We start from the raw sequence: 25,092 nt of genomic DNA, 5'->3' as shown, positions 1-25,092 counted from the left end.
CATGTTGCAAAGACAGGGTGTAGCAACGCTTCAGCTGCACAGCAGCATCACAACTGCATCTGGATGTTTCAGTGAGCTCTCTCTTTGCTTCCTGCTCACCAGAACCACAACTGCTGTACTAAGCTGTTTCTACACCAGCTCGCTCCACCTGTCTGGGCACTCCAGTGGGAAAAGCTCACACCTAGAATTAGATAATAATTCTTCCTTTCTCCTCCATCACTTCCTTTTCATGCTTGGTTTTTATTTTACCTGCACATGAGCTGCAGCGTGTTCCCCTCATATTAATGCCAGGACAGCATCCTGAGTCACAGGCTCCCACTTGTGCTGCTGGGGGAGATGGGAGTTGTAAGCAGGGGAGTTTTAAATAAACCACAACAGAGCCAGAGTATGTCTCTGCTCATTGTAATTACCCCCCTGACAAATAAAGACTAATTAAATCCGAATCTTCTTCTACAGTGTTTCAAAGCAATAAATAGTTTATTGACTGATTTAGCAAGCTGGCTTTTTCCACCTCTGACTGCCCATCTCCTTCAAGTGGCATCATATCGCATGTTTTATGGACGCTGGTACTGGACCACTGGTTTTATTTAGCCCATTCAAGTGACAGAAAGTGTGTAAAACTCACATTAGGAATTGGTGTGTTCCAAAATCCTGCAGACGGGCCAACTCATCTCGCATTTAACTGTTATATTAGCATTTTTAAAAATATTTTCTGTTATTCCTCCATTCTGCCAGCCAGCCTCCTCAACAACAGAGTACACTCTCTGTCCAATTATACTAAGAGCCCAGTACCCACTGAGCGCCAGTTGCACCAGCTTTCAAGGGATCAGCACGAACTGGCAGCAGACACGACTCTGTGCTCTGTTTATTATGTACATGTGTGTGTCTGTGTGTGTCTGTGTGTGTCTGTAGAGCAGGGTGGCACTGTTGTTTGGCAGGAGCCGCTGTGAAAGATTTACAGCTAAAGGCAATCCTGCATGGCTGTCCGTCCAATCTGTTTCCGTGGTAACCGTTGCATTTCAGAAACCGCAAATCATCCGCTGCACAAAATTTGCCCCAAAAATTGGGGACGAGATATTTTTTTGATGAGATTGTCCAGCATGAGGCGGCACACGCCTCGAGGACCATCGAGCCCGTCGAAGTCTGAAAATTGGCCCCTGCTAAAGAGCAGAATCCTGAAGACGACGGCAGAGATCCACAGTGTTTGGCTTCAGGTGGAACTACTGTGTGTAAATATTTTAAAGAAACTACATTAATAATGTACCAGGTTCTCATTTTTAAATAAATTGCTAAATTTCTTGTTTTGCAGATAAATAGTACTGAAAACTGCGATACACTGTTTAGTGTATCTTCAGGGTGTCTTTAGTGCATGATGCTGTATTTTAAAACTCAGCTCTGTTAAATAATAAAGAGAGGTGTGATTTAAAAAGAAGGAGTTAGTCCTGTGGACCATGACATATGTTACTCTCTTTGCTCTCTCCTGTTTTTTTTTTCTCTCTTATCTCCTGAAGTCCAAACTACTTGAGAAATAATCTTTAAAAGCTTACAGGTCAGTTCACTTAACAGAGTCTGATGTCTTGATGTCTGCTGACGTTGAGGACATGAAGAAAACAACAGAAATCCCAAGTTGACAAATATTTGTATTTTAATTTATGCATATGTGAACTGTGCATATGCATAATACCTTTGAAAACATCCTGATCACAGTGAGTCTTTATCTTAATTAAATGGTGTTATGTCATAAGTGTGTCTCTGCCTCATTGCGGTGTAGCAGTGATGTTTCTTCTTCACCTCCCTGAATCCCTACAATGTGAAAATGTCTCTTTTATTTGAGAAATAAATCAAAGTGTCTTCCTGTCTCTCTGTCCATGTGAAGGCAATAACTCAACACAAATGTCATGTGGTTCATCATGTACTGGATAAATCCTGCAGGGCTGCAATGTCTCGGCCAAAGCTATAAAGCAGACGAGCAGAGAGCTGCAGTATGTTGTTTTAGACGTAATGTCATAGAAGAAACTTCTAATGTACAGTAACACAACAGTGTAAATGAGATTCTTTCTTTGCTGTTGTTCTGTCGTGGTAACACCTGCTGTGTCCTGCAGATGGCGCTCCGCTGAGTGAGCTGTCCTGGTCCACATCCCTGGCTGTGGTGGCCATCTCCTTCTCGGGCCTCTTCACCTTTGTCTTCCTCATGCTGGCCTGCCTCTGCTGCAAGAAGGGCAAAATTGGCTTCAAGGTGAGCCTCTCCTCATCCTCCTCATGAGCCGGGACACGAGCCTGAACTCTGCACCTCACACACTCTACTAAATGATAAGACGTTTTTATGGAGTCGTGCACAGAGACACGCTCTTCAACTCTCTTTGCCCATGAGCGTTACTGCAAATGACCTGAACACAGAGCATTGCTCCTCTCATTACACATCCATTATATTCAGCACTCAGGGCCAGCGTCCATTTAGACTTGGAGAAGGTTGATGGAAAGTTAACAGAGTAGCAGACAAAGGTGGTAGAGGCTGCGTTTATGGAGGCCTGCAGCTTTTCAGGACCATCTTGAGCCGCTGATGCAGACCCCATTTCTGAGCAACATGCAGAAATGGGCCATGGCACCAGAGAGAGTGTGTGTTTGGTGGCCCTGAGCATATGAAATGTGTCTATGTCTGCCTGTGATTTCTACATGTAGGTATTAGTCTGAGATGTGTCATAGTTAAGTTTACATGCAGTGTTTCCTTCTACTCTGTGTGTACCTGAGGCTTAGCTGTACTTGTGTCTCCATGAAACATTTGCAAAGTAAAATCCCACATTATTTGAAGTTTTAAAAAGTATATAAGGTAGTAAACATCAGCTACCCAGCAGTATATAAAGTACTTCAAATTAGAAGTATATAAGGTAGTTAACGTCAGCTACCCAGCGGTATATAAAGTACTTCAAATTAGAAGTATATAAGGTAGTGAACGTCAGCTACCCAGCGGTATATAAAGTACTTCAAATTAGAAATATATAAGGTAGTTAACGTCAGCTACCCAGCGGTATATAAAGTACTTCAAATTAGAAGTATATAAGGTAGTAAACATCAGCTACCCGGCTGTATATAAAGTACTTCAAATTAGAAGTATATAAGGTAGTGAACTTCAGCTACCCAGCGGTATATAAAGTACTTCAAATTAGAAGTATATAAGGTAGTTAACGTCAGCTACCCAGCGGTATATAAAGTACTTCAAATTAGAAGTATATAAGGTAGTGAACGTCAGCTACCCAGCGGTATATAAAGTACTTCAAATTAGAAATATATAAGGTAGTTAACGTCAGCTACCCAGCGGTATATAAAGTACTTCAAATTAGAAGTATATAAGGTAGTAAACATCAGCTACCCGGCTGTATATAAAGTACTTCAAATTAGAAGTATATAAGGTAGTGAACTTCAGCTACCCAGCGGTATATAAAGTACTTCAAATTAGAAGTATATAAGGTAGTTAACGTCAGCTACCCGGCGGTATATAAAGTACTTCAAATTAGAAGTATATAAGGTAGTTAACGTCAGCTACCCGGCGGTATATAAAGTACTTCAAATTAGAAATATATAAGGTAGTTAACGTCAGCTACCCGGCGGTATATAAAGTACTTCAAATTAGAAGTATATAAGGTAGTTAACGTCAGCTACCCGGCGGTACATAAAGTACTTCAAATTGGAAGTATATAAGGTAGTTAACGTCAGCTACCCGGCGGTACATAAAGTACTTCAAATTAGAAGTATATAAGGTAGTTAACGTCAGCTACCCGGCGGTATATAAAGTACTTCAAATTAGAAGTATATAAGGTAGTTAACGTCAGCTACCCGGCGGTACATAAAGTACTTCAAATTGGAAGTATATAAGGTAGTTAACGTCAGCTACCCGGCGGTACATAAAGTACTTCAAATTGGAAGTATATAAGGTAGTTAACGTCAGCTACCCGGCGGTACATAAAGTACTTCAAATTGGAAGTATATAAGGTAGTTAACGTCAGCTACCCGGCGGTACATAAAGTACTTCAAATTAGAAGTATGTAAGGTAGTTAACGTCAGCTACCCGGCGGTACATAAAGTACTTCAAATTAGAAGTATATAAGTACATATTAGTATATATATACTAATAAATAACGTGAGTTCCAGTGTTTAGACCCCGTCCATTCCTACTTTAGTCTGTACCCACAGCTGCATAAAAGCTTTTAAAACTATATAATAAATCACACTCAGAAGATGATTTTTCATTAACATATTCATTCGTGGTAAAATGATGCACGCACTTTAAATTCAAGTCACTGATCATGAGTCTCTATATGTTACATCACACCCTGCTCTCTGTGAAAAGTGCCTGTATCCAGGGCATTATCCAACTATCAACTGTACACTGGTTGAACGATGTCTCGAATCTGGTTTTGTCCCCGGCGGGTTGGACCACCCGGCTCTGACCTGTCAGGGTGTGTCTGAGGAAGGGGCCGGGGTGGGAGGAGGGGGGGAGATGAAGGGCGCGAGGGCGTGAGGAAGGGCATACCCATGAGCCCGTAGTGCATCCGGCCTCAGGGCCCCATCTGGAATTAGACACAGCCTCTCCCAGAGCAGGAAGAAGGAATTTCAGGGGGGAAAAAAAGAAAACTTCAAGAGGCAACGAGAGAAAAAGCTCTCCGTGTTTAACAAACAATAATGGCAAGAAGAGGAACTTCCTCTGAGGGGGTGAGTTCAGGGTTTGGACGTGATGTTAAGATTAAAACTCATGTAAAACTGCAGACATAAGTGGACTTGTCTGACTACAGATTATGGAGCTTTTTCTCTTTGGTTTTTTGGAGTTTTGTGCTAAAGCTGGACAAGAAACAGTCCAGTAAATATTTTCTTGCACAACCACAGTTTGTCAGGTTTCCACTTACATTGTGCAGCTGTTAGAGCCAGACTTTCTGTATCCTTGAATTCTTTATACTCATCTAAAACTACTGTCTTCACCTTTAAGTACACAATCAACATTCGCACGAGAGGACTGAGACCTGCGATGACGTGTCAGGAGCAGAATTTGCTCATTTTTTTAAAGATGTTAAGCAAAGGTCATACAGCCCTAATCACCAGCAGAAAAATTCTTAAAAAGCATAAACTGCCTTCATTTTTTTTATTTGTTGTGACAACAGACTTTAAGATAAACCCTAAATTAGGTTCTGAAACCCCTTAATAAGACAGGCATTCTCCTGTAATTGTAATATAAGAGATTTAATCAGCTTTTCATGTCTAAAAATAAGGAAATATGATGTGTGGCTGCACAGGAATCTCTAAATGGTGTTTTGAGGTTGGACTAAGTTACGGGATGTTGAAGTTAAGGGAACTGACCTGGGTGAAGTTAAGGTTAAAGGGCGGGTTGATCAGGGAATCGTCCTCCAACCAGTCGTGTTAACAGACGTATGTGAGGGTGTCTGTTTTCCTGGGTAAGTGAGGAAGGGGCTGCCCTGCAGATGTTCTTTGGCTTTTGGGAGGGAGAGTGATGTCACAAGTATACTATGTGAACCCCCCACCCCCCCAGTCCTCGTCCGCCCCCTCTTCCCACTTGTATTTTTCTCCCTTGCATTTTTGTGGGGGCTCAGTTTCTCTCCCCTCCCTCACGAGATGACCGCAGGTTCAGTCTCGCCTGTGAACCGAGAGCTCGTGCTCCTCCTCCTCTTCCTCTCCCCCCCCCCCCCCCCCAGCTTTTTTTTTTTTTTTGGTTTTCCCTCCCTCCATCCCCAGCAGTCCTGAGGACAGTCAGTGGTCATCTACAGAGTCTCTCCCTCCTCTCTGGACTCAACAATGACACTCTCTGCAGATGCTGATGACTTTTTCTGCAGCAGCTCTTCCTGGTACCACCAACCTCCTGCTGCCCTCCACCCGTTACACCAATGGGAGTCCTGGGGGTGGGGGTGGTGGGGGGGGGTGGGGGGGCAGTGATTCTGTGTTTATATGGGTGTGTGTGAGAGAGAGAACGCCAGAAAGACAGTTGGCGTGTCATCACCTGTGGACTGTGAGGAAAGGTACGTCAGGGGATGGGTGACACACTGGGTCTCATGCTGTTTATTTCCTCAGCGAGGGAGTCAGCGGGGCGTTTTGGTTTTTGGATGAAACGCTAAATGTTTTCTAAAGTTTTTTTTGGACAGAGTATGAAAGGAACCGCTGGAGCTTCTTAAATCATCTTTTTAACAGATTGTCATGTGCAAAGTGCAAACATTTGTTTCATTGTGTTTTTAGGATTATTCTAATAAGTCTTGAATATATTAGGCAAGTGACTGATTGATGGAAAATGAGTAGCATGAGATGCTTTCAAGCAGAAATGATTTGCTGATTTTCTCTGCATTCTAGGAGATTTTGTTAGACTTTATCCCTCCTGGTTCATTTTGTTTTAAGGATTACTTATTACTTGAAAAAATTCAGTGTTTTGCAGCCCTAGATGTGTAAAAAGATCATTTTCCTCTTTGGTAAGCTTTGGGCTGTGTGCGTGTGTTTGTGTGAGTGACAGTGTGATGTCGATGTGGAGAGCGAAGCCACATGTTGGGAGGGCGCACAAGGCCGTGTGAAGATTTGGAAGTTAGTCCAAGGGACAGTGTGCACGAGCATGGTGTGCGTGCGCACGCCTGGTATTACTCACATTGTGGGGACTGAACTAGGCAAATCATTTCATTTTAAGCCGATGGCTTGGTTATTGTTAGGGTCAGGTCAAGGTTAGGGTACGTCTGCAGGAAATGAAAGTAAGTCAGTGTAAATGAAAATGAACGTGTGTGTGTGTGTGTGTTTGTGTGTGTGTGGGTGTCGCTCGAAGCTGCAACAGGTCAGATTTTTCCAGCGTTGTGACCTCGCTGCTCTCCAGCTCCCAACTAAGAGACTTTTATTCTGACATCCGGTCTGTGGACACAGCAGCTCCCTCCTCGTCCTCTCTTCCTGTGATGTGTCACTGCTCAGTAGACAGAAGGAATCTTTCAGCAGCTCCTCTCTAACCCTAACCCTAACCCTAGCTCATCCTGCTCAGGCCTTCATGAAACCATAAAACTGTTTAAACCACTAAACCTGGAGCCTCCTCTGAACCCAGAATATGTGACACTGGTTTATTTCTTTTAGGAAAAATGACAAAACATGATAAAAATGCAGAGTGTTGGTCCCAGAAATCTCCACTGTCTGTCCTTTTAAAGACTGTTGCACATTTCCCATAAAATAGTTTAATTACTGATGTGCATCTTTCCCAGTAGCTGTTTTTAGATTGAAGTCATTATTGGTAAGTTTTAAATCTACATAAATATCGAGTCTTTATTCAAATGATCCATATCATTACTGTGGAAGAGAGAGAGGGAATAATACAAAACCCCAGTGCATGAAAACCTTTACAAACTGCATGGACACGTGGAAACAACCAGAAAAACAAAGATTTTACCTGAGCAGAAAGTGGTTTTATTGATTATTGCATGATGCTTTAACTCCGGTCAGTTGTTGTTTTCAACCATTATTGTTCTTACAGAAAACGGTTTTACTACCTTTTCCTTATGCTGAGACAGATGTGGAACATTTTTGCAGCAACGTCTTGGTAATGATTTGTTCTTGCTCTTAATATTCTCAACAGATGCTCAGCTGTTTTGTCCAGAGGTTGCATCAAATACGCGATTACGGCTAATACACAGCAGAGACATTATCAGTGATGTGAGCAGACTCCATCTTATCCACTCAGAGCTGTGAAGTACGACAAGTCAAGTCCTTATTACTTTGTGAATTTAAAACAGACAGAAAAATATTAAGTCTTTTCAAAAAACATTGTTGCTGGCTGGGTCCAGTCTGTGCTCAGTGTGTTTCCAGCATGAAAACCATCGGGCTTAATTGTTGAGGATCGGGATACATGGAGTCTTAGTGCAAATAATCTTTGGGTAGCTCAGACTGGCTTTGTTTACACTGTGATGTTCCAACAGTCTCACAAACAGCTCAGAGAAACACTGAACCGGGCCAGGACAGCTTGCTGCAGTTTATCTCAGCTCTGTGTCAACAAAATATCAGCATTTTCACAGTAGTCTCCATCACTGTCTATCTATACATACGCAGTATAACATGACCTTTGACCTCTTCATTTATTTGTGCCTGTGTGTTTCAGGAATTCAAGAATGTGGACGGGGAGGAGTACCACGCAGACATGTCCACCCTGGCCTCGCCGGCCTCCCAGGGCAGCCCGGACGTTTACATCCTGCCCCTCACCGAGGTGTCTCTGCCGGTCGCCAAACAACCTGCACGATCAGGTGAGTCACTGCAGTTTGACCTCTTGGGTCCTGATGGATTATCCTGAGTCTGTTCTCTACAAACACTTGCTCTGTGCAGCCGAGCACAAGTCAAGTCTCTCTAGAAATGTGAGATTCTACTTTAATCTAGAAGAGGCTGAAGTTTGCAGTGGTCCAGCCGTAAAAACAATCAACTTTTGAGTCATCCAGAGAAAATTAAAGTGAAAGTCTTCTACTTTTATTTCCAGCATTTTAACTCAGTAAATCCTTGAATTCTCCACTACACGTCTACAAAGATTCACAATCTTTCTCTGCTGTCGACAGGGATAAAATACAATCAAAGACTATCCCGTCAGGATGTCGTTCCGATGGTTTTGTCAGTGCTTTGTAATTTACATCTCTAGTCCTTTGCTGATGCAAATCTTTCCAAATCTTTGTAAGAGTGCCAGAGCCTTACATATGCAAGGGTGTGAGAATAACGTAAGAGTACAGGGGCCTTTGTGTCTGGCATTAGTCATAGTTTGTCTCTGGAGTGTGCACCGCCCTGACACTGGCCTCGGTCAGTCGGGCCTCCACCTATCCCACAATCCTTCACTGCAGGTCCCTACAGAATGAACTATGCTCTCTTTAACTTAAACTCTCTCCCACAAACATCTGGATGTTGCATAATCCCGGCCAGGCGGCCAGCCTACACTGCTGCCTGCTGGTATGTCAGGCATGCAGGAGCACAAAACCCCAGTGAGAACACCCCTCTATCACTCTGTCGCCTTTTGCTTTCTGCCTCTGTGACAATGGTCCTTGTTATGTGTCACGGGCTGATGCTGCCTGATAAACCTCAAAACTCAAATATCCATATGATCAGACTCACGTAAGTTAGTGGCTGTAAAAAGGGAGAAAAGTTAAAGTTGCTGCAGGTAAATCACAAATATACTTTATCACTTACTAGTAGTTTCTATGCAGATAGGTTTGGTTTTGTTTGCAATGTTTTGAGATATAAAAAATAAGATGACACGTCACTACAAGAAAGAATTTTATTTGTACATTTATTTATATTTTTTTTTATCTCCACCTTATTGAAAATAGAAAAAATACTGCAGTTCCAAAACCAAAAGTGTCTCCATGACTAATGTTAGTAAGACTGTTTCCCTGCAGGGGCAGAGGTCAGGGGATTCTTTACTGCACCTTCAGCACAGTATCACCCACTGGCATCACTGAGCAAAACACGTTTCATTTTTCATGAGGGATGAAGCAACAGAAACGGATCCATTTGCTCCACTGGTCAAAACTTTCTCAGAATATTTATCATCTTAGTTTTGCTGCAATCTGGAGTTTTCGCATTTATTGTTTGTGTGTGTGTGTGTGTGTGTGTGTGTGTGTGTGTGTGTGTGTGTGTCTGTGTGTCTGTGTGTGTGTGTGTGTGTGTGTGAGACACTGCATCCTAGAAGTATATTTGTGCAGCACCCCTCATATGAATGCAGCACAAAGTGCTTCACATGGTGATAAAATATTAACACTAAAAAGCTAAACATACTGCAACAGAATGAAGACGAGCGCAGACCAGAGTGGAGGAGCCAAGGAAAGGAAAACACAGGAACAGGAATTATGAAGCTAAAATAAATAACGTTATGAGTGCCAGAATAAAAAGGTCTTCTTGTTGCGTTTAACGCGGGGCTGAGTCTCCGATTTCAAGTTGCTAATGATTCCTGAGAGCTGAAGTAGAATAACAGCTACGACTACGACCAGACACGTTCAGCCAATGTTCCCATCTCCTCTGTCATCCTGCCCTGCACTGGGGCTGCTGAAGGACTGTGTGGAGAGGTGGTGCTCCTGATCAGACCCCAGTACTGTAAGAGCTGTGCTCAGTCCAGGGCCCGGTTCCCAGGACCCACCCTAATGCAGCTGCAAAGGCTAATGGAGCTCACACCCACTCATAGGAGACATGAACAGCTACACACATGTGAAAACACACAAGACGTCTGAGCAAAAACAAATTCTCAAGTTCATATGTGCACACACACACACACACACACACACACGTTCTCCCACTCAGAGCACTTACTGGTATTCCATCTTTCTAACAAACTCTCAAATCTTCTGAAGAACATCAGACGATCACTCCTAAACTTCGACCTCTGAATCGTCACCATTTCTAAACGACTTACACAACAAGGAAACGTCATTAGTGAATTTAAAGGATTGTCCAAGGACGGCACTTCAGCTCAGCACCTCAGCCCAGCGTGGACCAGGATGCACTGGACTGGAAGGGGATAATGGGAATTCCATTTGGCTCTGAGTGATTTTCCCGCTGTGCTTCTCACTAAAGACTTCCTGGCTACTATAGCGATTAAGCTCGATGCATTCTTCAGAGAGATGCTCAGCAGCACACAGCTAGAAAAGACCAGACAGTGCTGTCAAATGGGAATTGGATTGGCTGCAAAGAAATGTGAGAATAGAGTAAAGTACGAGTATCTTCAGTTTGTCAGTGAGCATGAAAAACTATCTGAAGTAAAATCATGAAGCGCTGAGTTACTGCAGCCTACAGTTTTTATAGTTTTATAATTGAATATAATTATAGAAAAATACACAGTCATAGACTTTGTTTGTTTAATCTTTAAAAACTATTTTACACCTCTACCACAACTGGTTCACATGGTCCTTTCCACCTGAAACGTACATTTTCTCAGAATGAAAAACTAAAAACATCATTGTGGCAAAATGGTGGCGTAGGTGGGATCCATTGCCTGCCGCTGTTATGACCAAAACTCAGTTCATTCTTATGTCAAGAAGCTAGTGGATAATAGCCCCAGTGTGTGTGTACTAACTGGTCCTAACTGGTGCCATGCTGCCCTAACCAGTCGGACAATGGTGGTTATTCTGCTTTGGGAAGAAGGGAGCATTAGTGGGTGTAAGGAATGACCAGTCTGAGGAAAGAGACAGGGGTGTCCAATATGGCCTCCACACAGTGCCTGGACTGTGTGGCAGTCTGGAGGGACAGCGCAGCATCACAAAGATCTGTCTGTCTGCCCCTACGCCCAGAATCCAAGTGTCATCGTGGGAGACGGAGAGAAAGAAAGAGATGGATGGTGAGGGGGTGAGAGATGGAGCAGGGGGGTGGTGTTGCCATCAGACCTGTTTCATTTGCTGAGCTGGGGCAGGGGATGCTGACAGAGATGTATCTGGGAGCTGGAGGACAGTCAGACACATCGGTGCCAGACGAGGCTCAATATGGAATAAGACTTAAGAGCAGAGACTGTTTTGTTTACTCGAGGAATGAGGGCAACAGCCACCAGCAGGTTTGGCTTTCTTATTTTAGGGAAGGTTAAAAACAATCGATCGGACAGAAGATGGATCCTACTCTGGCCACTTAAGAACCTGGATGTGGTGCGTTCATGTTACAGCTGTGAGTTATATCTACAGGCCTGAGATAAATATTATTTCATGAAATTATTATCATTGACGTTTCTAATTGACTTCCACATAGCTGAGGGCAAACTGCACTCAGAAATAACTGTGCCTGTATGTATAACCCCCTCATCTTTTTATATGCAACCAGCTATTTAGTCTTTCCAGATATTGGAAATATTGATCACTGACCCCACATCGTCAGCTTTTAGATGCTAATTCTGTTTTTAAAGCACAGTTTGAAACTTGATTTCTAAGTTCAAATGTCTTCCAGGACGAAGTCACATGTACTTCATATATTTGCAGACTTTATTAAAATAGGTTTTTGTTCCAGCAAAACCTGGTTCCCATCCATTTACATGTGGTAGGAAACTCAGTTAGCATTGCTAATTGCTTGAGCATCATTCCTGCATGAATATATGTGTATGAATATGTGTCATATTGCAATAAAGTGACTTAAATGCAGATTTATTTGAAAAGAAAGCATGGCATCACAGAGTTATGATAACGTGACACTGATTAAAAAATACACTTGTACACTTTCCAGTTTCAGGAGGCTGCGACCAGATTTTCATATTACATGGGAATGAAGGGAAACCACAGGCTGATTGGAGCAAAGAGGGAAAAATATTTAAATTTCTGAAACACATCGAGCTATTTGTTTGCAAAGTACTGTAATGTGATTTGTACTAATGCATGCAAAACCAGCATCTTTATAGACTGGAACTGTACCACACCATGAAGAGGCTGCTGGAGGAGATTATCCATCCCTCTAACATGTCTCCCTCTCTTCTTTTCCTCCAGTCCAACTCCTGAAATCCACAGATCTCAGCCGCCACAGCCTTCTCTACCTGAAAGAGATCGGAAATGGCTGGTTTGGGAAGGTAAGCCAACTTCAGACGCCTCAGGCTTCATAACAAGCTGCCGGTGGTTTTAGCGGTCGCTCCTGCTGTCCCTGCAGCTTCCTGCCAGGTAGATGAAACGCAGCAGCGAGTTTGACATCACTGCTGTTAGTCTTTGCTGTGATCCTGGCTGTGTTTAAAATGAACTCAGTTAAAAATGTCCGACACGCTGTATTACCTGTAATGTCTGAGTGTGTAATGCCAGCCTGATCCATATGCCTTTGATGTCAGCTTGTCCCAGAAGTGATAGGCTTAGTCCGTAAGAACAAATTTTCTGCTGGTAACGTTTTCCAAGTAATAGCCCTCCTCTGCAGGCTGAATCATGGTGTGGTGTTGTCTTTTCACAGCCAGATAACATGTTGCTGTCACTCTCTCCCTCTGTTTCTTTGTTTCTCCTCTTTTCATACTGTTCACTCGTCAACACACACCCGTCCTTTCCATCCTTGTGCGTTGACTGGGTATGTCCATCTGTTTGTCTGCTTTTTGTCTTTGCTGAAACTCCTGCATGACTGTTCATGTCTATCTGTCTTCGTGTAATTGTGACTCTCACCCTATGCTAAATGGTGTAAATGTCTGCCCTGTGCAAATGTGCATCTTTCTGGACTGTTGCAGGTTCTGCTGGGGGAGGTGAACGCAGGCCTAAACACCACCCAGGTGGTGGTGAAGGAACTCAAAGCCAGTGCCAGCGTGCAGGATCAGATGCACTTCCTGGAGGAAGCACAGCCTTACCGGTACATGTTTACTTCAGCCACCGGTCTTTCTGGTTAGATTTCTGTCTGTCTGTCTTTGGCAGACAGTGAAGTAACTCCGACATTTACTGCAGTAATGTAGTGTCAGTAGTCATGAGGAATATTTTAATTTTGTGCCCAGCTAAATGGATCTAATGTTTGTGGTGGCTGATGAACTTGTCACGGTCTGTGATAAGTTTGTCAAATATAATTGTTACTCGGTAAATGCATCAGCTTTTTAGGGAAAGTGATTCTTTAAGTGCAGCAGCACAGTTTTAATACCTGTAATTTGGAGATTTTCATTTTCATCAAAACACATAAGAGAACATTCTTCACCCAAGGAGAGTTCACTTATTCACTGTGGTCGTACAAAACTCTAACTTGTGATGTTAGTGTGGGAGTTGGTGTGTTGTCACAGGACTATGTGTCAAAAGTGTTGTGTTATGATCTCACCCCAGCACCCTCCAGCACCCTGCTCTGCTGCAGTGCTTGGCCCAGTGCACGGAGGTCACTCCCTACCTGCTGGTGATGGAGTTTTGTCCTCTGGTGAGTATCCAAACCCACAGAGGACAGGAGCCATGGTGCACATGTAAAAGTTCCTCTGCTGAGCCCGACCAACCTTTTGCTTTTAACTGAAAGTCTGTGTTATATCCAGTCATTATTCCAGAACATTAAATTGATTGAAAATCTTTTGTAATATCTAGTTTATGGGTTTTTTTGTTTATTTCTTTTGGCAGCGCCAGTAAATATTTTGCAGCCAAGCCCAAAGGAGCCCATAAGTCATGAGCCCATAAGTCATGAGCCATTTGTACCAGTCAAAGTGCAGAATAAAATCCTTGTTCTGCTCCACAACAATGATTATTTCAGTGTATTTAACACTAATGTTTGTGGCGATATTGAAACAATGAAAGAACGAAGAACTGGCTTCCTGCCGCTTCACATCTATCAACTTGTACTTCACTCCACAGTGCAACTGAAGGACTTGGTAGCTGATGAAACACATATTGTTCACAACCACTGGCAGCACTTTATGACAAAAAAACTTAAGGAGGAACATAAGTTAAGGCTAAAAGGATCAAATCCATTATTCTGTGTCATTACTGTTCATGCTAAACAACGCACATTCAAACTGTAATAAGATGAAAGAAGACAAAGTCTCTAGAACAATTGGTTTGCTCAACCGAGGACACCAGGTTTATTTTCATACAGGGCTCTGGATTCTAACAACAACCCAGATTTACAAGATTCAACAAAAAATGGGTGAATCTTACTCCTGTTTAGTGTGTTCTTCAGTACAGGGACGAGACTGCCCTCCAGTGGTTAGAGGTTGTATTTCTCTGCTGCTTCCAGGGGGATGTGAAGGGTTACCTCCGAAGCTGCAGGACTGCAGAAACCATAACCCCAGAGCCTTTGATTCTTCAACAGATGGCCTGTGACATCGCATCAGGACTCCTGCACCTGCACAAGCACAACTTTATACACAGGTAGCAATTTCTGCTATTTAATATCATCAAAGTGATAATGTATTAATTACGTTTTGATGAGTAAAACCTGCATTTTGCTTCTTGGGTGCTTCCTGGAACAATATCCTGGTGCTGCCTGAGTGCTCTTTACAGACTCCAGCATCAGTGATTTTGTTGCAGGCGGTGACCTCCAGTCTCCAGAACGACTCAAAGCTCCAGTGGGGATTCATGTGTGTTTTCTTAAAGTTTGCAGCGTTGAACTTGGTCAAATAAGATTTATTATTTTCTTCTTCCTATCAGTGTTTGCCTGAATCAAAATGTTGTGAGCTTGGAGAAATATGACCCTCCTGCAAAGTTACAGGCTTGATTAGTATGTTAAATGATGAAGAGGTGTAACAGCTGTTTATCGTCTTCGTCCTCCCTCACCTCTGCCCCCCGTCACCAGTGACCTGGCTTTGAGGAACTGCTTGTTGACTGCTGATGTCTCAGTGAAAATCGGAGATTATGGCCTGTCCCACACCAAGTATAAGGTAATCTGACAATTAGTTTCTTTGTTCAGAATATTTCACCAAATCAGAACTAGAGGTAAAAGAAGAGACCGATTCTGGTACAGTTTACTATGAGTGGGTGTGTGTGAGTGCATGAATGAATTGATAAAAAAATGAGTGAGGTTTTTAGTAAGTAACTAAGTCCACAGTTGTAACTGTGGGTTTAAATGCATGAGAGGGATGTTTTTTTTTATTGTGCAGCTTGTATCAGAAAGTTGTTTTCTGTCCTCCCATCGTCTCTCCTGTCAGGATGATTACTACGTGACATCCGATCAAATGTACATCCCACTGCGCTGGATCGCTCCAGAGCTGGTGGATGAGGTGCATGGAAACCTGCTAATGGTGGACCAGACCAAACAGAGCAACATCTGGTAGGGATCAAAAACACACACTCATCTTGATCTGACTATAATTGTGAGGATAACCCTTACCCTAAATCATAACCTGCTGTAAACCTTATTTGAACCTTAACCCTGAAACCAGGTCTTGACCCTAAACAGCTCGTTGAGGGTGTGAGGAGCAACCAAAATTGTATTAAACTAAAATTTATCCACAAAGCCACAGAGAGACGTGTTCACACATCAGTAGTTTAGGTTGATTGGAGACTCTAAATTGCCCGTAGGTATGAATGAGAATGTTTGTCTGTCTTGCACGATGAGAGCCAACTATCAAATTATCATTCAACCATGCTTTGTACAGAAAATCTCATGAGGCCTTCCTAATCCAAACTCCCCTGGGGAAAACCCACCAGGAAAAAACCAACCGTAACTCCAGAGGCCCTTTTAAAGAACTAAATTTGAAAGATAAATTCGAGTTTTGTACCTTAGGGAACAGTCTGTATCCTTTTGTTTGATTAGCTTGATTTCACTATTGATAGAAAAAGAGGCAAAGCAAGTCAGAAACCAAGAAGACAGTTGGAAACCTGCATGTACAGTTATCAAGCTCTGACAAGGAATGTAAACATGAAGGACCTTTAGTATTTGTGTGCAAACGGGCCAATGACACATACTTGTTCTAATGTTTTTTAGTTTTATGTTTAATGACCATAATGTCCATGTTGTCCTGTGTCTCAGGTCTCTGGGTGTGACTATCTGGGAGCTGTTCGAGCTGGGCAACCAGCCCTACAGACACTACTCTGACAGACAAGTACTGACTTATGCTGTGAGGGAGCAGCAGCTCCGACTGCCCAAACCACTGCTCAAAGTGCCCTTGGCTGAGCGCTGGTGAGACACACTCTGAAACATCTTTCAGTTATTAAAAGGAGGACAACAGCGGAATACATCACTCACAGCAACACAATTAAATCCCTTCCAGCATGACTGGATTCTCATTTCTTCTTTTCTAATTATCAACCTGCTGGTTTTGCTTCTTTGTACCAGTGAAGTTTCTTTAGTCCCGTCATTAAATTGTTCTGCCTGAAATCAGACACATTAAATGTACTGCACCAGAAATGTCTAAAGGAATTATATGTTCTTTTATGTTTGTGTACTATATGACTGTTCTCCATTTTGGGGCTCCTCAGGTACGAGGTGATGCAGTTCTGCTGGCTCCAGCCTGATCAGAGACCCAATGCAGAGGAAGTCCACTTGCTGCTCAGCTATCTGTGTGCGAAGGGGGCCAGCGAGGCCGAGGAGGACTTTGAAAGGCGTTGGAACTCGATGCGTCCCAATAGCAGATTCAACAGCCACCGTGGTGCCTCTGCAGTGTCACGAGACCACCCCTCATCAAACATCTCCTCGTTCCCACTCCTTGAGCAGTTTTCAGCAGGTGATGGCTACCACTCAGAGTCTGGGGATGACATACTAACAGTCACTGAGACCAGTCATGGCCTGAATTTTGAGTATAAGTGGGAACATGCCAGACCAGACCAGTCGTATAGAGCACCAGACTCGTCTAGTACCATGGGTCAGGTCAACCATCATTGTCAGGAAGCCTTTTACCCACCAGGAGGCATTGTGGGAGGCTGCCCCCTGGAGAGCCTCAGCCATGGAATTTCTCCTCCTTACTATCAACCAAAACATCTGCATGCTCCAGGTGTGCTTCCTGTCCTCAGTGCCCATAGCCCCTCAGTAAGCAGTGAATACTACATCCGCATCGAAGAGCCAGTTGACTGTAACATTGATCCAGACTATACAATGTGCTCCTACAGCCCAGACTACCAGGGCAGCAGTGGCAGCTTCCTTACTGGGAGTGCAGACTCAGGCGAGTGCATGGCCTGCCCATCACAGGCTAAAACCATGGCTCACTATTGGTCAGCAGACATCCATAAGTCAGATGTGTATGACTCCAATGACTCAAGTCCTGCTATCTCTTTGACAATGGAGCCCCTTTTAGGGCAAGTGTCGGACAGCAGCCCTCTCCGACCCTGGGAGTCCAGTCACTATGTGTCCTATAAAGACAGAGATGGGGGTTATTACTATGAGCACTCACCACCTTTGGGAATAGATCACTATCTGATTGGAAGTGAGCATTCAAGTGAGCATCATCGGGAAAGCTGGGGGTCAAGGAGCTTGCGTCAGGCCTTGGGTGAGCTGGAAAACCCACTGGGTATATCCCCCTCTGTGAGCAGTCCACCTCAACAGGCCTACAGAGATGCATATCTGGACACAAGTCAGACCTCCATCATAGGAAAGAACATAACTGGGGGCTACTATGACATGATGGGCTCTCTGAGGAAGACTATGCCGAGCCACACCAGGCATAATCGCCATTCTATCAGTATCAACATGGAGACACAGGGGGCGCTCTTCTTCGGGCATAGAGACAGTGATTCAGAAGACGAAGAAGAGGAGGACATATTTATTGAGAGACACACTTGCAACACATGGCCTTCAAAACACCGCCACAGCAGCGTGGGTCACCACAGACGGGCGAGCCACAGCTGCAGACAGGACACTTATGCAGATTTTCACTACACGATGCCAAGTACAGACATTGAAGACTCCTGGCCAGAGGAGCACAGCCTGGCCTTCCATTCACTACCCAAACCCATTGACTATCTAGAGCCCCACCAGGCCAAAGACAATAATGCCTGCCGTAATCTGAGTAAACACCGCACATTGGTGCCTTCAGACAACTGCAACACCTACATCTATTTATGCCATGAGGGCGAAACTCAGGTGCCAGCACCGGGAGATTGCTGCCACTCACACTTTGTTGATCCACTCACTGGCTTGTTAGTCAGAAACAACAGCTATAGTCTCAGCTACAATCAGAGCAGCTACATGAGAGATAAGGTCACTGACCTCCCCAGCAATGACGAGATGATCAATCTGTCTCCAGCTCCAGGGGGTCCCATTGTGGCCAAAACCACCTTGATAAAACCAGAGGAGAGCGGAGAGCAGTATGTTGACCTTACAAGTGACCATACCCCATTCACAGAGAACAGACAGGAAGTAATCAAGGAAAATCTAATCATGCAAAAACCTCCAGAGCCTAAAATAGAAGAGGTGATCCTGACAATGACTAAGGCCACTCCGCCCCCTCCTGACAACAGGCATGTGATGGTGGCCCTCACGGATCAGCAGTCTGAGGTGAGTCACAATGGTGACAGTGGGGTGGACCGAGGTGGTTCCAGTGTTAGCCTCGCTGACATCCTTGACTGTAGCGATGAAGACGAGGACGATGACATCACAGATGACATCACCGATGTTACCTCAGGTATCTTTGTTGATGAGTCCAGTGAGCTGAACGCTTCCCCTGCCTTCAAGTCCCTACAGAAGCAGGTAGGAACTCCTGATTCCATGGACTCCATGGATCTGCCATCTGCAGCCGGATCGTGTGAAGGCTTCAGCCCGGCGTCCTCCCATCCATCCAGCTCACCTAAAGCTATGGACAGTGGCTATGACACAGAAAATAATGAAAGCCCTGAGTTTGTACCCAAAGAGCCTCATGAACCCCGTGAACAGCCTCTGGGAAAGCCTAGCCTTGATACGAGCCTGGAGGAGGATGAAGTGCTGGAGGAGCAGGAAGTTGATGTTAAAGTCGAGCCCACAGACAGTGAACCCTCAGTGTATGAAACCTTAGAGACAGGCGACCACATCCTTTTACCACTGAGTGAAAAGACACCATACAGAGATTCTGCCTACTTTTCCGACTATGAGAATGAAAAGCAGTATAGGGATGACGAGAATGAGCTGTCAGAGAGAGTTATAGATGAAACAAATGTTGGAAAGGGAGAAAAGAAAGGTGAGAAGAGGAAGATTGAAGAGGAGGAAGAGCTAAAGGACAGAGTAGAAAACAAAGGCATTAAACTTGAAATTAAACACACATTAACGGAAGGAGAAGACTCCTGTTCTCCACCAGAAATGGCTTTAGTTACAGAGTTGTGTGGTCACCAGGATGAGGAACTGCCTCTGGAGGAACTGCCTCTGGAGGAACTGCCTCTGGAGCCTTCTGACACGGAGGGAGGACTGGATGAATGGCCATCCCAGGAAGAGAGCTCATCTTTGGGGGACTGGGCAGCAGAGGTGGTGGGAGCCATGGAAGAAGCCCTTGGTGCCCTAAATGGAGATCATACTTCCATCAAGGTAGAGGAGGAGGAAGCGGAGGACACAAAAGTTCAGGCTTTGGAAACAGAAGAGCCATTGGTCAAGACCATTCAAAGCAGGCCGTCAGGGATATCTGCTGATATCCCACACCCTTTACCCAAAGATGAAGTGGCTTTGCAACAATCTGCAAGCAGACGATTTTCATTTTCCTCTCCTCCACCTGCATCCAACACCCCCCCTTTGCTGCCTGCAATAGAGGGCCAGAAGTGTCCAGCCGATGGGGAAGAGGCTGACGAGGAGGATGCTGACACTGATGACAGCGATGAGTCGGACGAGGAGCTGCGAACCTATAGCGTGCAAGAACAGAGCGGGGAAGAGAGTGAGGACGAGTGCCACCCAGTGCCCATTGTAATAAGTGACAACAGTGAAGCCCACAAACTACGCAGCCTCCTAAAGATGCCGGTCCTGCTTACTACAGATAACCTGGAGGAGGAACTGGAACGCAAGAAGAAGACGGTGTCTTTTTTTGATGATGTCACTGTCTATTTGTTCGATCAGGTGAGTGACAGAGAAAATATATTCACATGGTTTCACTCATTTAGTCACAATTTAAGCCTGCATTGATCAATGTTAGTCAGTCTACAGTAATTAGTCCCCTGTGAGTGACAGCCCACTCTATATCTGCCCAACATCAGTGACGTGGTTGTAGGTGAACACTTAAAGCTTAAATGCATATATTTTTCAGACCAAAACAAAAATAAAAGCAGCATTAATTAATGCTGATTCATGTTTTCTGGATGTGTAAGCAGCTTGTTAATACTTAAGCTGGAAATTACAGCTTTAATGGGCTTACATGACCAAATATGACGTTTATTCTCTTCTTCCTCTAAACTTACCTGCTATCAGGAAAGCCCGACTAAAGAGCTGGCTGAGCACGGCTTCGCTTCAGGAGCAGAGGACCAGTCTTCACGGAGCAAATCAGAGAGGGTCAATGCCTCAGATGACTCTTCAGATGGAAACATCTCAGAAGAAAGTGAGAACATTATGTTTTAATACAGTGCAGATACACTTAAATATGTAAATGTAACATAGAAAACTATGTTGGTGAGCAGATATCAAATGACATACTTACTGTTTTATGACTGCCTCCTCTCAGGTGCAGGGTATGAGTGGGAGGATGACTTCCCCCTGCTCCCACTACCAACATCCTCGGTGGCGTCTGACTCGCCTCCTCCTCGCACCATCACCAAGACCCCAGACGCCAAACCAGCTGTGCAGTTCTCCCGCTTCACTGTCTCCCCCTCCAATGTGTCCCGTTTCTCCATCACCCACATCTCTGACTCTGATATGGACTCTGCCGGAGGTGGGTCACGTCTGAATAACAAATAACCAGAGTGAATGGTTTTTTTAGGAATGGATTTTATATCATATCTTGTTTTCTGGGCCTGGCATAAAGATCAAATCTCAGTTTTGTCATAGCTGTTTAGATTTAAAAGATTTAAAAGACCAGAACTTTACATTTGCTCTTTTCAGACAAACCTAACGGATGGAAAGAAAATCTGCAAAAATATTTTAACAATATTAAAAAGAACTTCAAGACATAAGTTCCCTAGGTTTTAGTGTCTGTAATTATTATTTTTTAATTTTCTGACCCATAAAATCTACTATTGTTGGCTCACACTAACATCTACTACACCGAAGAGCTAATACAGTTTCTTGCCAAAGTCTTGTAAATCAGCCAGACTTTTGGAGGATGAAGACGCCTGTAAGAAGTATTTTCAAACATTAATCCTCTTGCCTCATTCTGTCTTTGCAGGAAGCAGCGAAGATGGTGACAAAGAGTAACAAGCTGTGGATATTTACTGCCTCTGTGTGACAAAAACTTGGCTTACAAGCATGTCTTCAGATTTCTTTTTTAACGTCAGGTTTTAGAAAAACAAGACAGTGCCTCTTGCCGCCTGTGGACACTTTCGAAAGGTCAATCTTATCACAGCGTATGACTGACCTAAGATGTTTAGAATACAGAAAAAAAGGTGTGGTTAATATATAACAGTTACAGAATATTAATATATACTGTATGTGAGATGCAAAGAATCAATGAAAGCAGGGGAAACTTGTATGTTGAACTCTTCATATTTTTCAGAATAAAGCGATAAAATAGTACGGACATCCCTTTGGAAAGCGTCACATTCACCACCTCTGTCACTTCTTCATTTATGATGTGGAGTTCAGAAGTGTCTGGAATCACCTGGACTTAGAGATAGGACAGCTTTGCTCAAACTGTCACTGAGTAAAAGACACAATGTCAACTTCCAACCAAGGATCAGCACTTTGAACAAGACTGTACAGCTCCACAGACTTTGTACTTTTTAGGAAACTGCTTGTCTTAATATAAAAAAAAAACTATAATGTTAATATTTGGATTCATTCAGAGAGAAACAACATGCTAATGTCCAGGAAGGATAAAAATGGAATTTTAATGGCTAAGGTCTGTACAATTTCTTTTTCTGCTGATCGATTCTGGGCAACTTGAGTTCATGACCTTTTTTTTCTTTTTTTTGTGTCAAAACCACTGCTTGAGTGCCAGCACCACCATCACAACCAACCCCACTTTGTTGTAAACATCAGGCTCAACTTTGTCACTTATACATCTCAGATGTAAAGATTTAACAGGTTTTTATTTAAATACAGCAATGCATGGTTTCAGGTGACTAGAAGAATCTCTATTAAAGGTTATTTAGAGATTGATGGGGACAGTTGATTTTTAGAGACAGGCACACATGGTCAGGGAAATCCATTTTCCAAAACAAACTGGAAAGCAAGAAGAGAGGCACTAGTTATCCAATAATGTCATGCGCCAATAGTGTTGGGCACTATGAATGAAATCTTCACCACATGTAATATATTGCGATAATGACATCTATAACCATATACCTCTTAGATAAATGTACACACATCTTGGTATAGTACATTCCTTAAAATTCAGACTTCAAATTTCTGCTTTAGGTAAATCAATTTAAATACATAAAAAAATCACATTGGTGCAAAATCTTTTAAGATCTTATAAGAAAGCAGCAATGTATGAAATGGCCAACATCCACCAAGACTACACAACTAGAGATATTAAAAGTATAAATACCTTAGTACAAACAATTCATATTTGTTTGTACTGTGTGTGTTATAATATTGCCCAACCCTACAGGCCAATATATCAAAATACAAACCTACTAGTCTGAACAAATATGATTTTGCACATGTAAATCAGCACATTACACATGCAGCGTCGCTCAGCTTCAGCCCATTTCTATCATTTTATCTGTTTGAAAGAGAAATGAGAATGTCTGTCATTACTGTTACTGTCACCTGCTGTATATTGGCTTCACTGAGCTTGTCTGGTGCAGTTTTGTACTATGATTCTGGCATATGAAGCCGACCTTCTTGGTTTGTTGTAAGTGACTTATTTCTAAGAAAGACAACTTTGATTGAAACTGTAAGCAAATGAAACACGTGAAATATTTACTGTAGAAACAAACCTGTTGCTTTTAGGTGAGACATGTTTAGTCTAACTTGTTGAAGCTGGGTGAAAAGTAGAGGTCTGGTGTCATGATCATGACATTTTGCAACGCTTTGCTTTCTGTGTGGAAAAAATCTCAGAGGTGAAATGGAAAGTCTGGTTGCTGGGTTGTTGGTCTGGCTGCTGTTGGACAGTCTTTTCTCTGGAACGACGAGGAAGGATGATGCCATTTTCATAATGCCCTACGATCAACATGTAGTGTCTTCTAAGTGTTTGTTTGCCTCCGAGGCTTAAATATTCTGTAAGAGTTTAGCGTAGAAGCATCTAGACAGCTGTCCGTAATATTTTTGTATTTCATCGAACACTTTTAAGAGAACTGTGACGGAGGGGAGGACTGAAAATGAAAACATGTTTGTTGTTTTTGCCAAAGAAATGTTGTGATGTGGTCCAGGAGCAAGTGCAGCTGTTTTTACCTTCAAATGAAGAAAGAGAGAAGGAACATGACCACAACTTTGGCCTTGAGCTGATCATAAAGCAGTTTTGGTTTGGGATACTGTCAGTAATATGTGCCCCCACACTGACCTGGTCACATCATTACTTTCTGTACTGTCTTATCAAATATAAATAAAGTCTGTTTTACACATCTTAGATAGTTTGACCATGTTGTAGTTTTATTTTAACAAATATTTTTCTGTGTTCACAGAGAAAAGCATTACTCCCGGAAGCGTTTTTATGTTATCTTATTTTTGAAGCCACACTTTGAGCAGCTCACAGGTGTGATGAAGACCCAACACCTGAAGCGGTGAACCGGGTCCGAACCTCCCATAGTTCGCTGTGAGGGAAGCCGAGGACACAGAATGAGAATGACGCTGAGGAACCTTTATCCCTCTATGGAGAGTTGGCGTCAGATGGTTTTAACACTGTGGATATTAAGTTCAAGGATTTGAGCACAAATATCACAGTGACTCGCTAACTAACTAGCTGCTTTTAGCCATGTCATCGCTTAGCATGGTAAGCTAACGAGCCAACACTATTATACAAATCTCCTTTTGTGTTTAGATGATCTTTGCTGATTTAAACTATCTCCCACTATTAGCTGATGTTTTGTTGCTGAGCCTGTGAAGAAACAGAGAAATTGGCTTTTTAGATCCCGCCATTTCCGTTTTAGCATTAGCGCTAGCTACCTAGCAGACCTGGCAGCTAGCGTTGAGCTAGCCCGCTGCTAATGCTAACGCTAATGCTAATGTATGGAAGTATATAGAAGCCAAAAGTTTTGAGCGGCACAAACCACAATTAGGGAGCTCGTCAGCTTTTCTTCCCATGGAGTCAGATCATATTGTAGTAAATCCAGTCAAGCACATTAGTCTCATAATGTTTGGAATCATTTTTAGTGTTCAAGTGATTTGTAAAACAAATTTTCTTGGCTGACAAACTGAATGTGGTTATAGTAATTTATAGTAATGTATTGTCAGTCCATTTTAGTTTTTAGGATAATATGAAGAAAGGATGTTTTCATCTGTTGGTTTTTAAAAAACACTCTGGTGGATGACCCTTAGTTTTCCAGGTCCAGGCTTCGATGTGCCTCCATAAATCGGTCTTGTTTGATTTAAAATAACTTGCTGCTGTTCTGACAAAAGTTTGTCATTACAGGAACTCACAAGCATCTGGAAGGAGAATATTTTGTCTGCTAATGCTACAGGATCACAGAATTTACTGTCCTGGTAGTCGGTGGGCTGTCATATGTGTTTTAATACTGAAAGCAGAGGCACAGCTTGGGAAATTAGTTTAAAATATTTTTTAAATTACAGAGT

General features: G+C 43.1%; 1 protein-coding gene across 3 annotated transcripts; it reads left to right on the top strand.

The window, feature by feature from the left end:
- The first annotated feature begins 2,126 nt into the window (after positions 1–2,126).
- Positions 2,127–23,929, top strand: aatkb (apoptosis-associated tyrosine kinase b). Of its 3 annotated transcripts, none has more exons than XM_026315151.2 (13): positions 2,127–2,236; positions 8,114–8,255; positions 12,441–12,520; positions 13,151–13,269; positions 13,725–13,812; positions 14,617–14,750; positions 15,175–15,259; positions 15,527–15,648; positions 16,351–16,500; positions 16,800–20,325; positions 20,674–20,800; positions 20,924–21,130; positions 21,584–23,929. In XM_026315151.2, exons 1-13 carry the CDS (start codon positions 2,192–2,194, stop codon positions 21,610–21,612), a joined length of 4,854 nt encoding a protein of 1,617 aa, XP_026170936.1. In that variant the 5' UTR covers positions 2,127–2,191; the 3' UTR covers positions 21,613–23,929. The 3 variants fall into 3 exon arrangements, with proteins under 3 accessions (XP_026170936.1, XP_026170939.1, XP_026170938.1); XM_026315154.1 differs by lacking the exon at positions 2,127–2,236 and adding an exon at positions 5,933–6,020; XM_026315153.2 differs by lacking the exons at positions 2,127–2,236; positions 8,114–8,255 and adding an exon at positions 11,380–11,634.
- The last annotated feature ends 1,163 nt before the right edge of the window (positions 23,930–25,092 follow it).

The sequence above is a fragment of the Mastacembelus armatus genome, chromosome 19, assembly GCF_900324485.2.
Source record: "Mastacembelus armatus chromosome 19, fMasArm1.2, whole genome shotgun sequence".
Lineage (NCBI taxonomy): Eukaryota > Metazoa > Chordata > Actinopteri > Synbranchiformes > Mastacembelidae > Mastacembelus > Mastacembelus armatus.
Note: the sequence above shows the minus strand (reverse complement) of the source record. Positions and strands in the feature narration are given on the sequence as shown.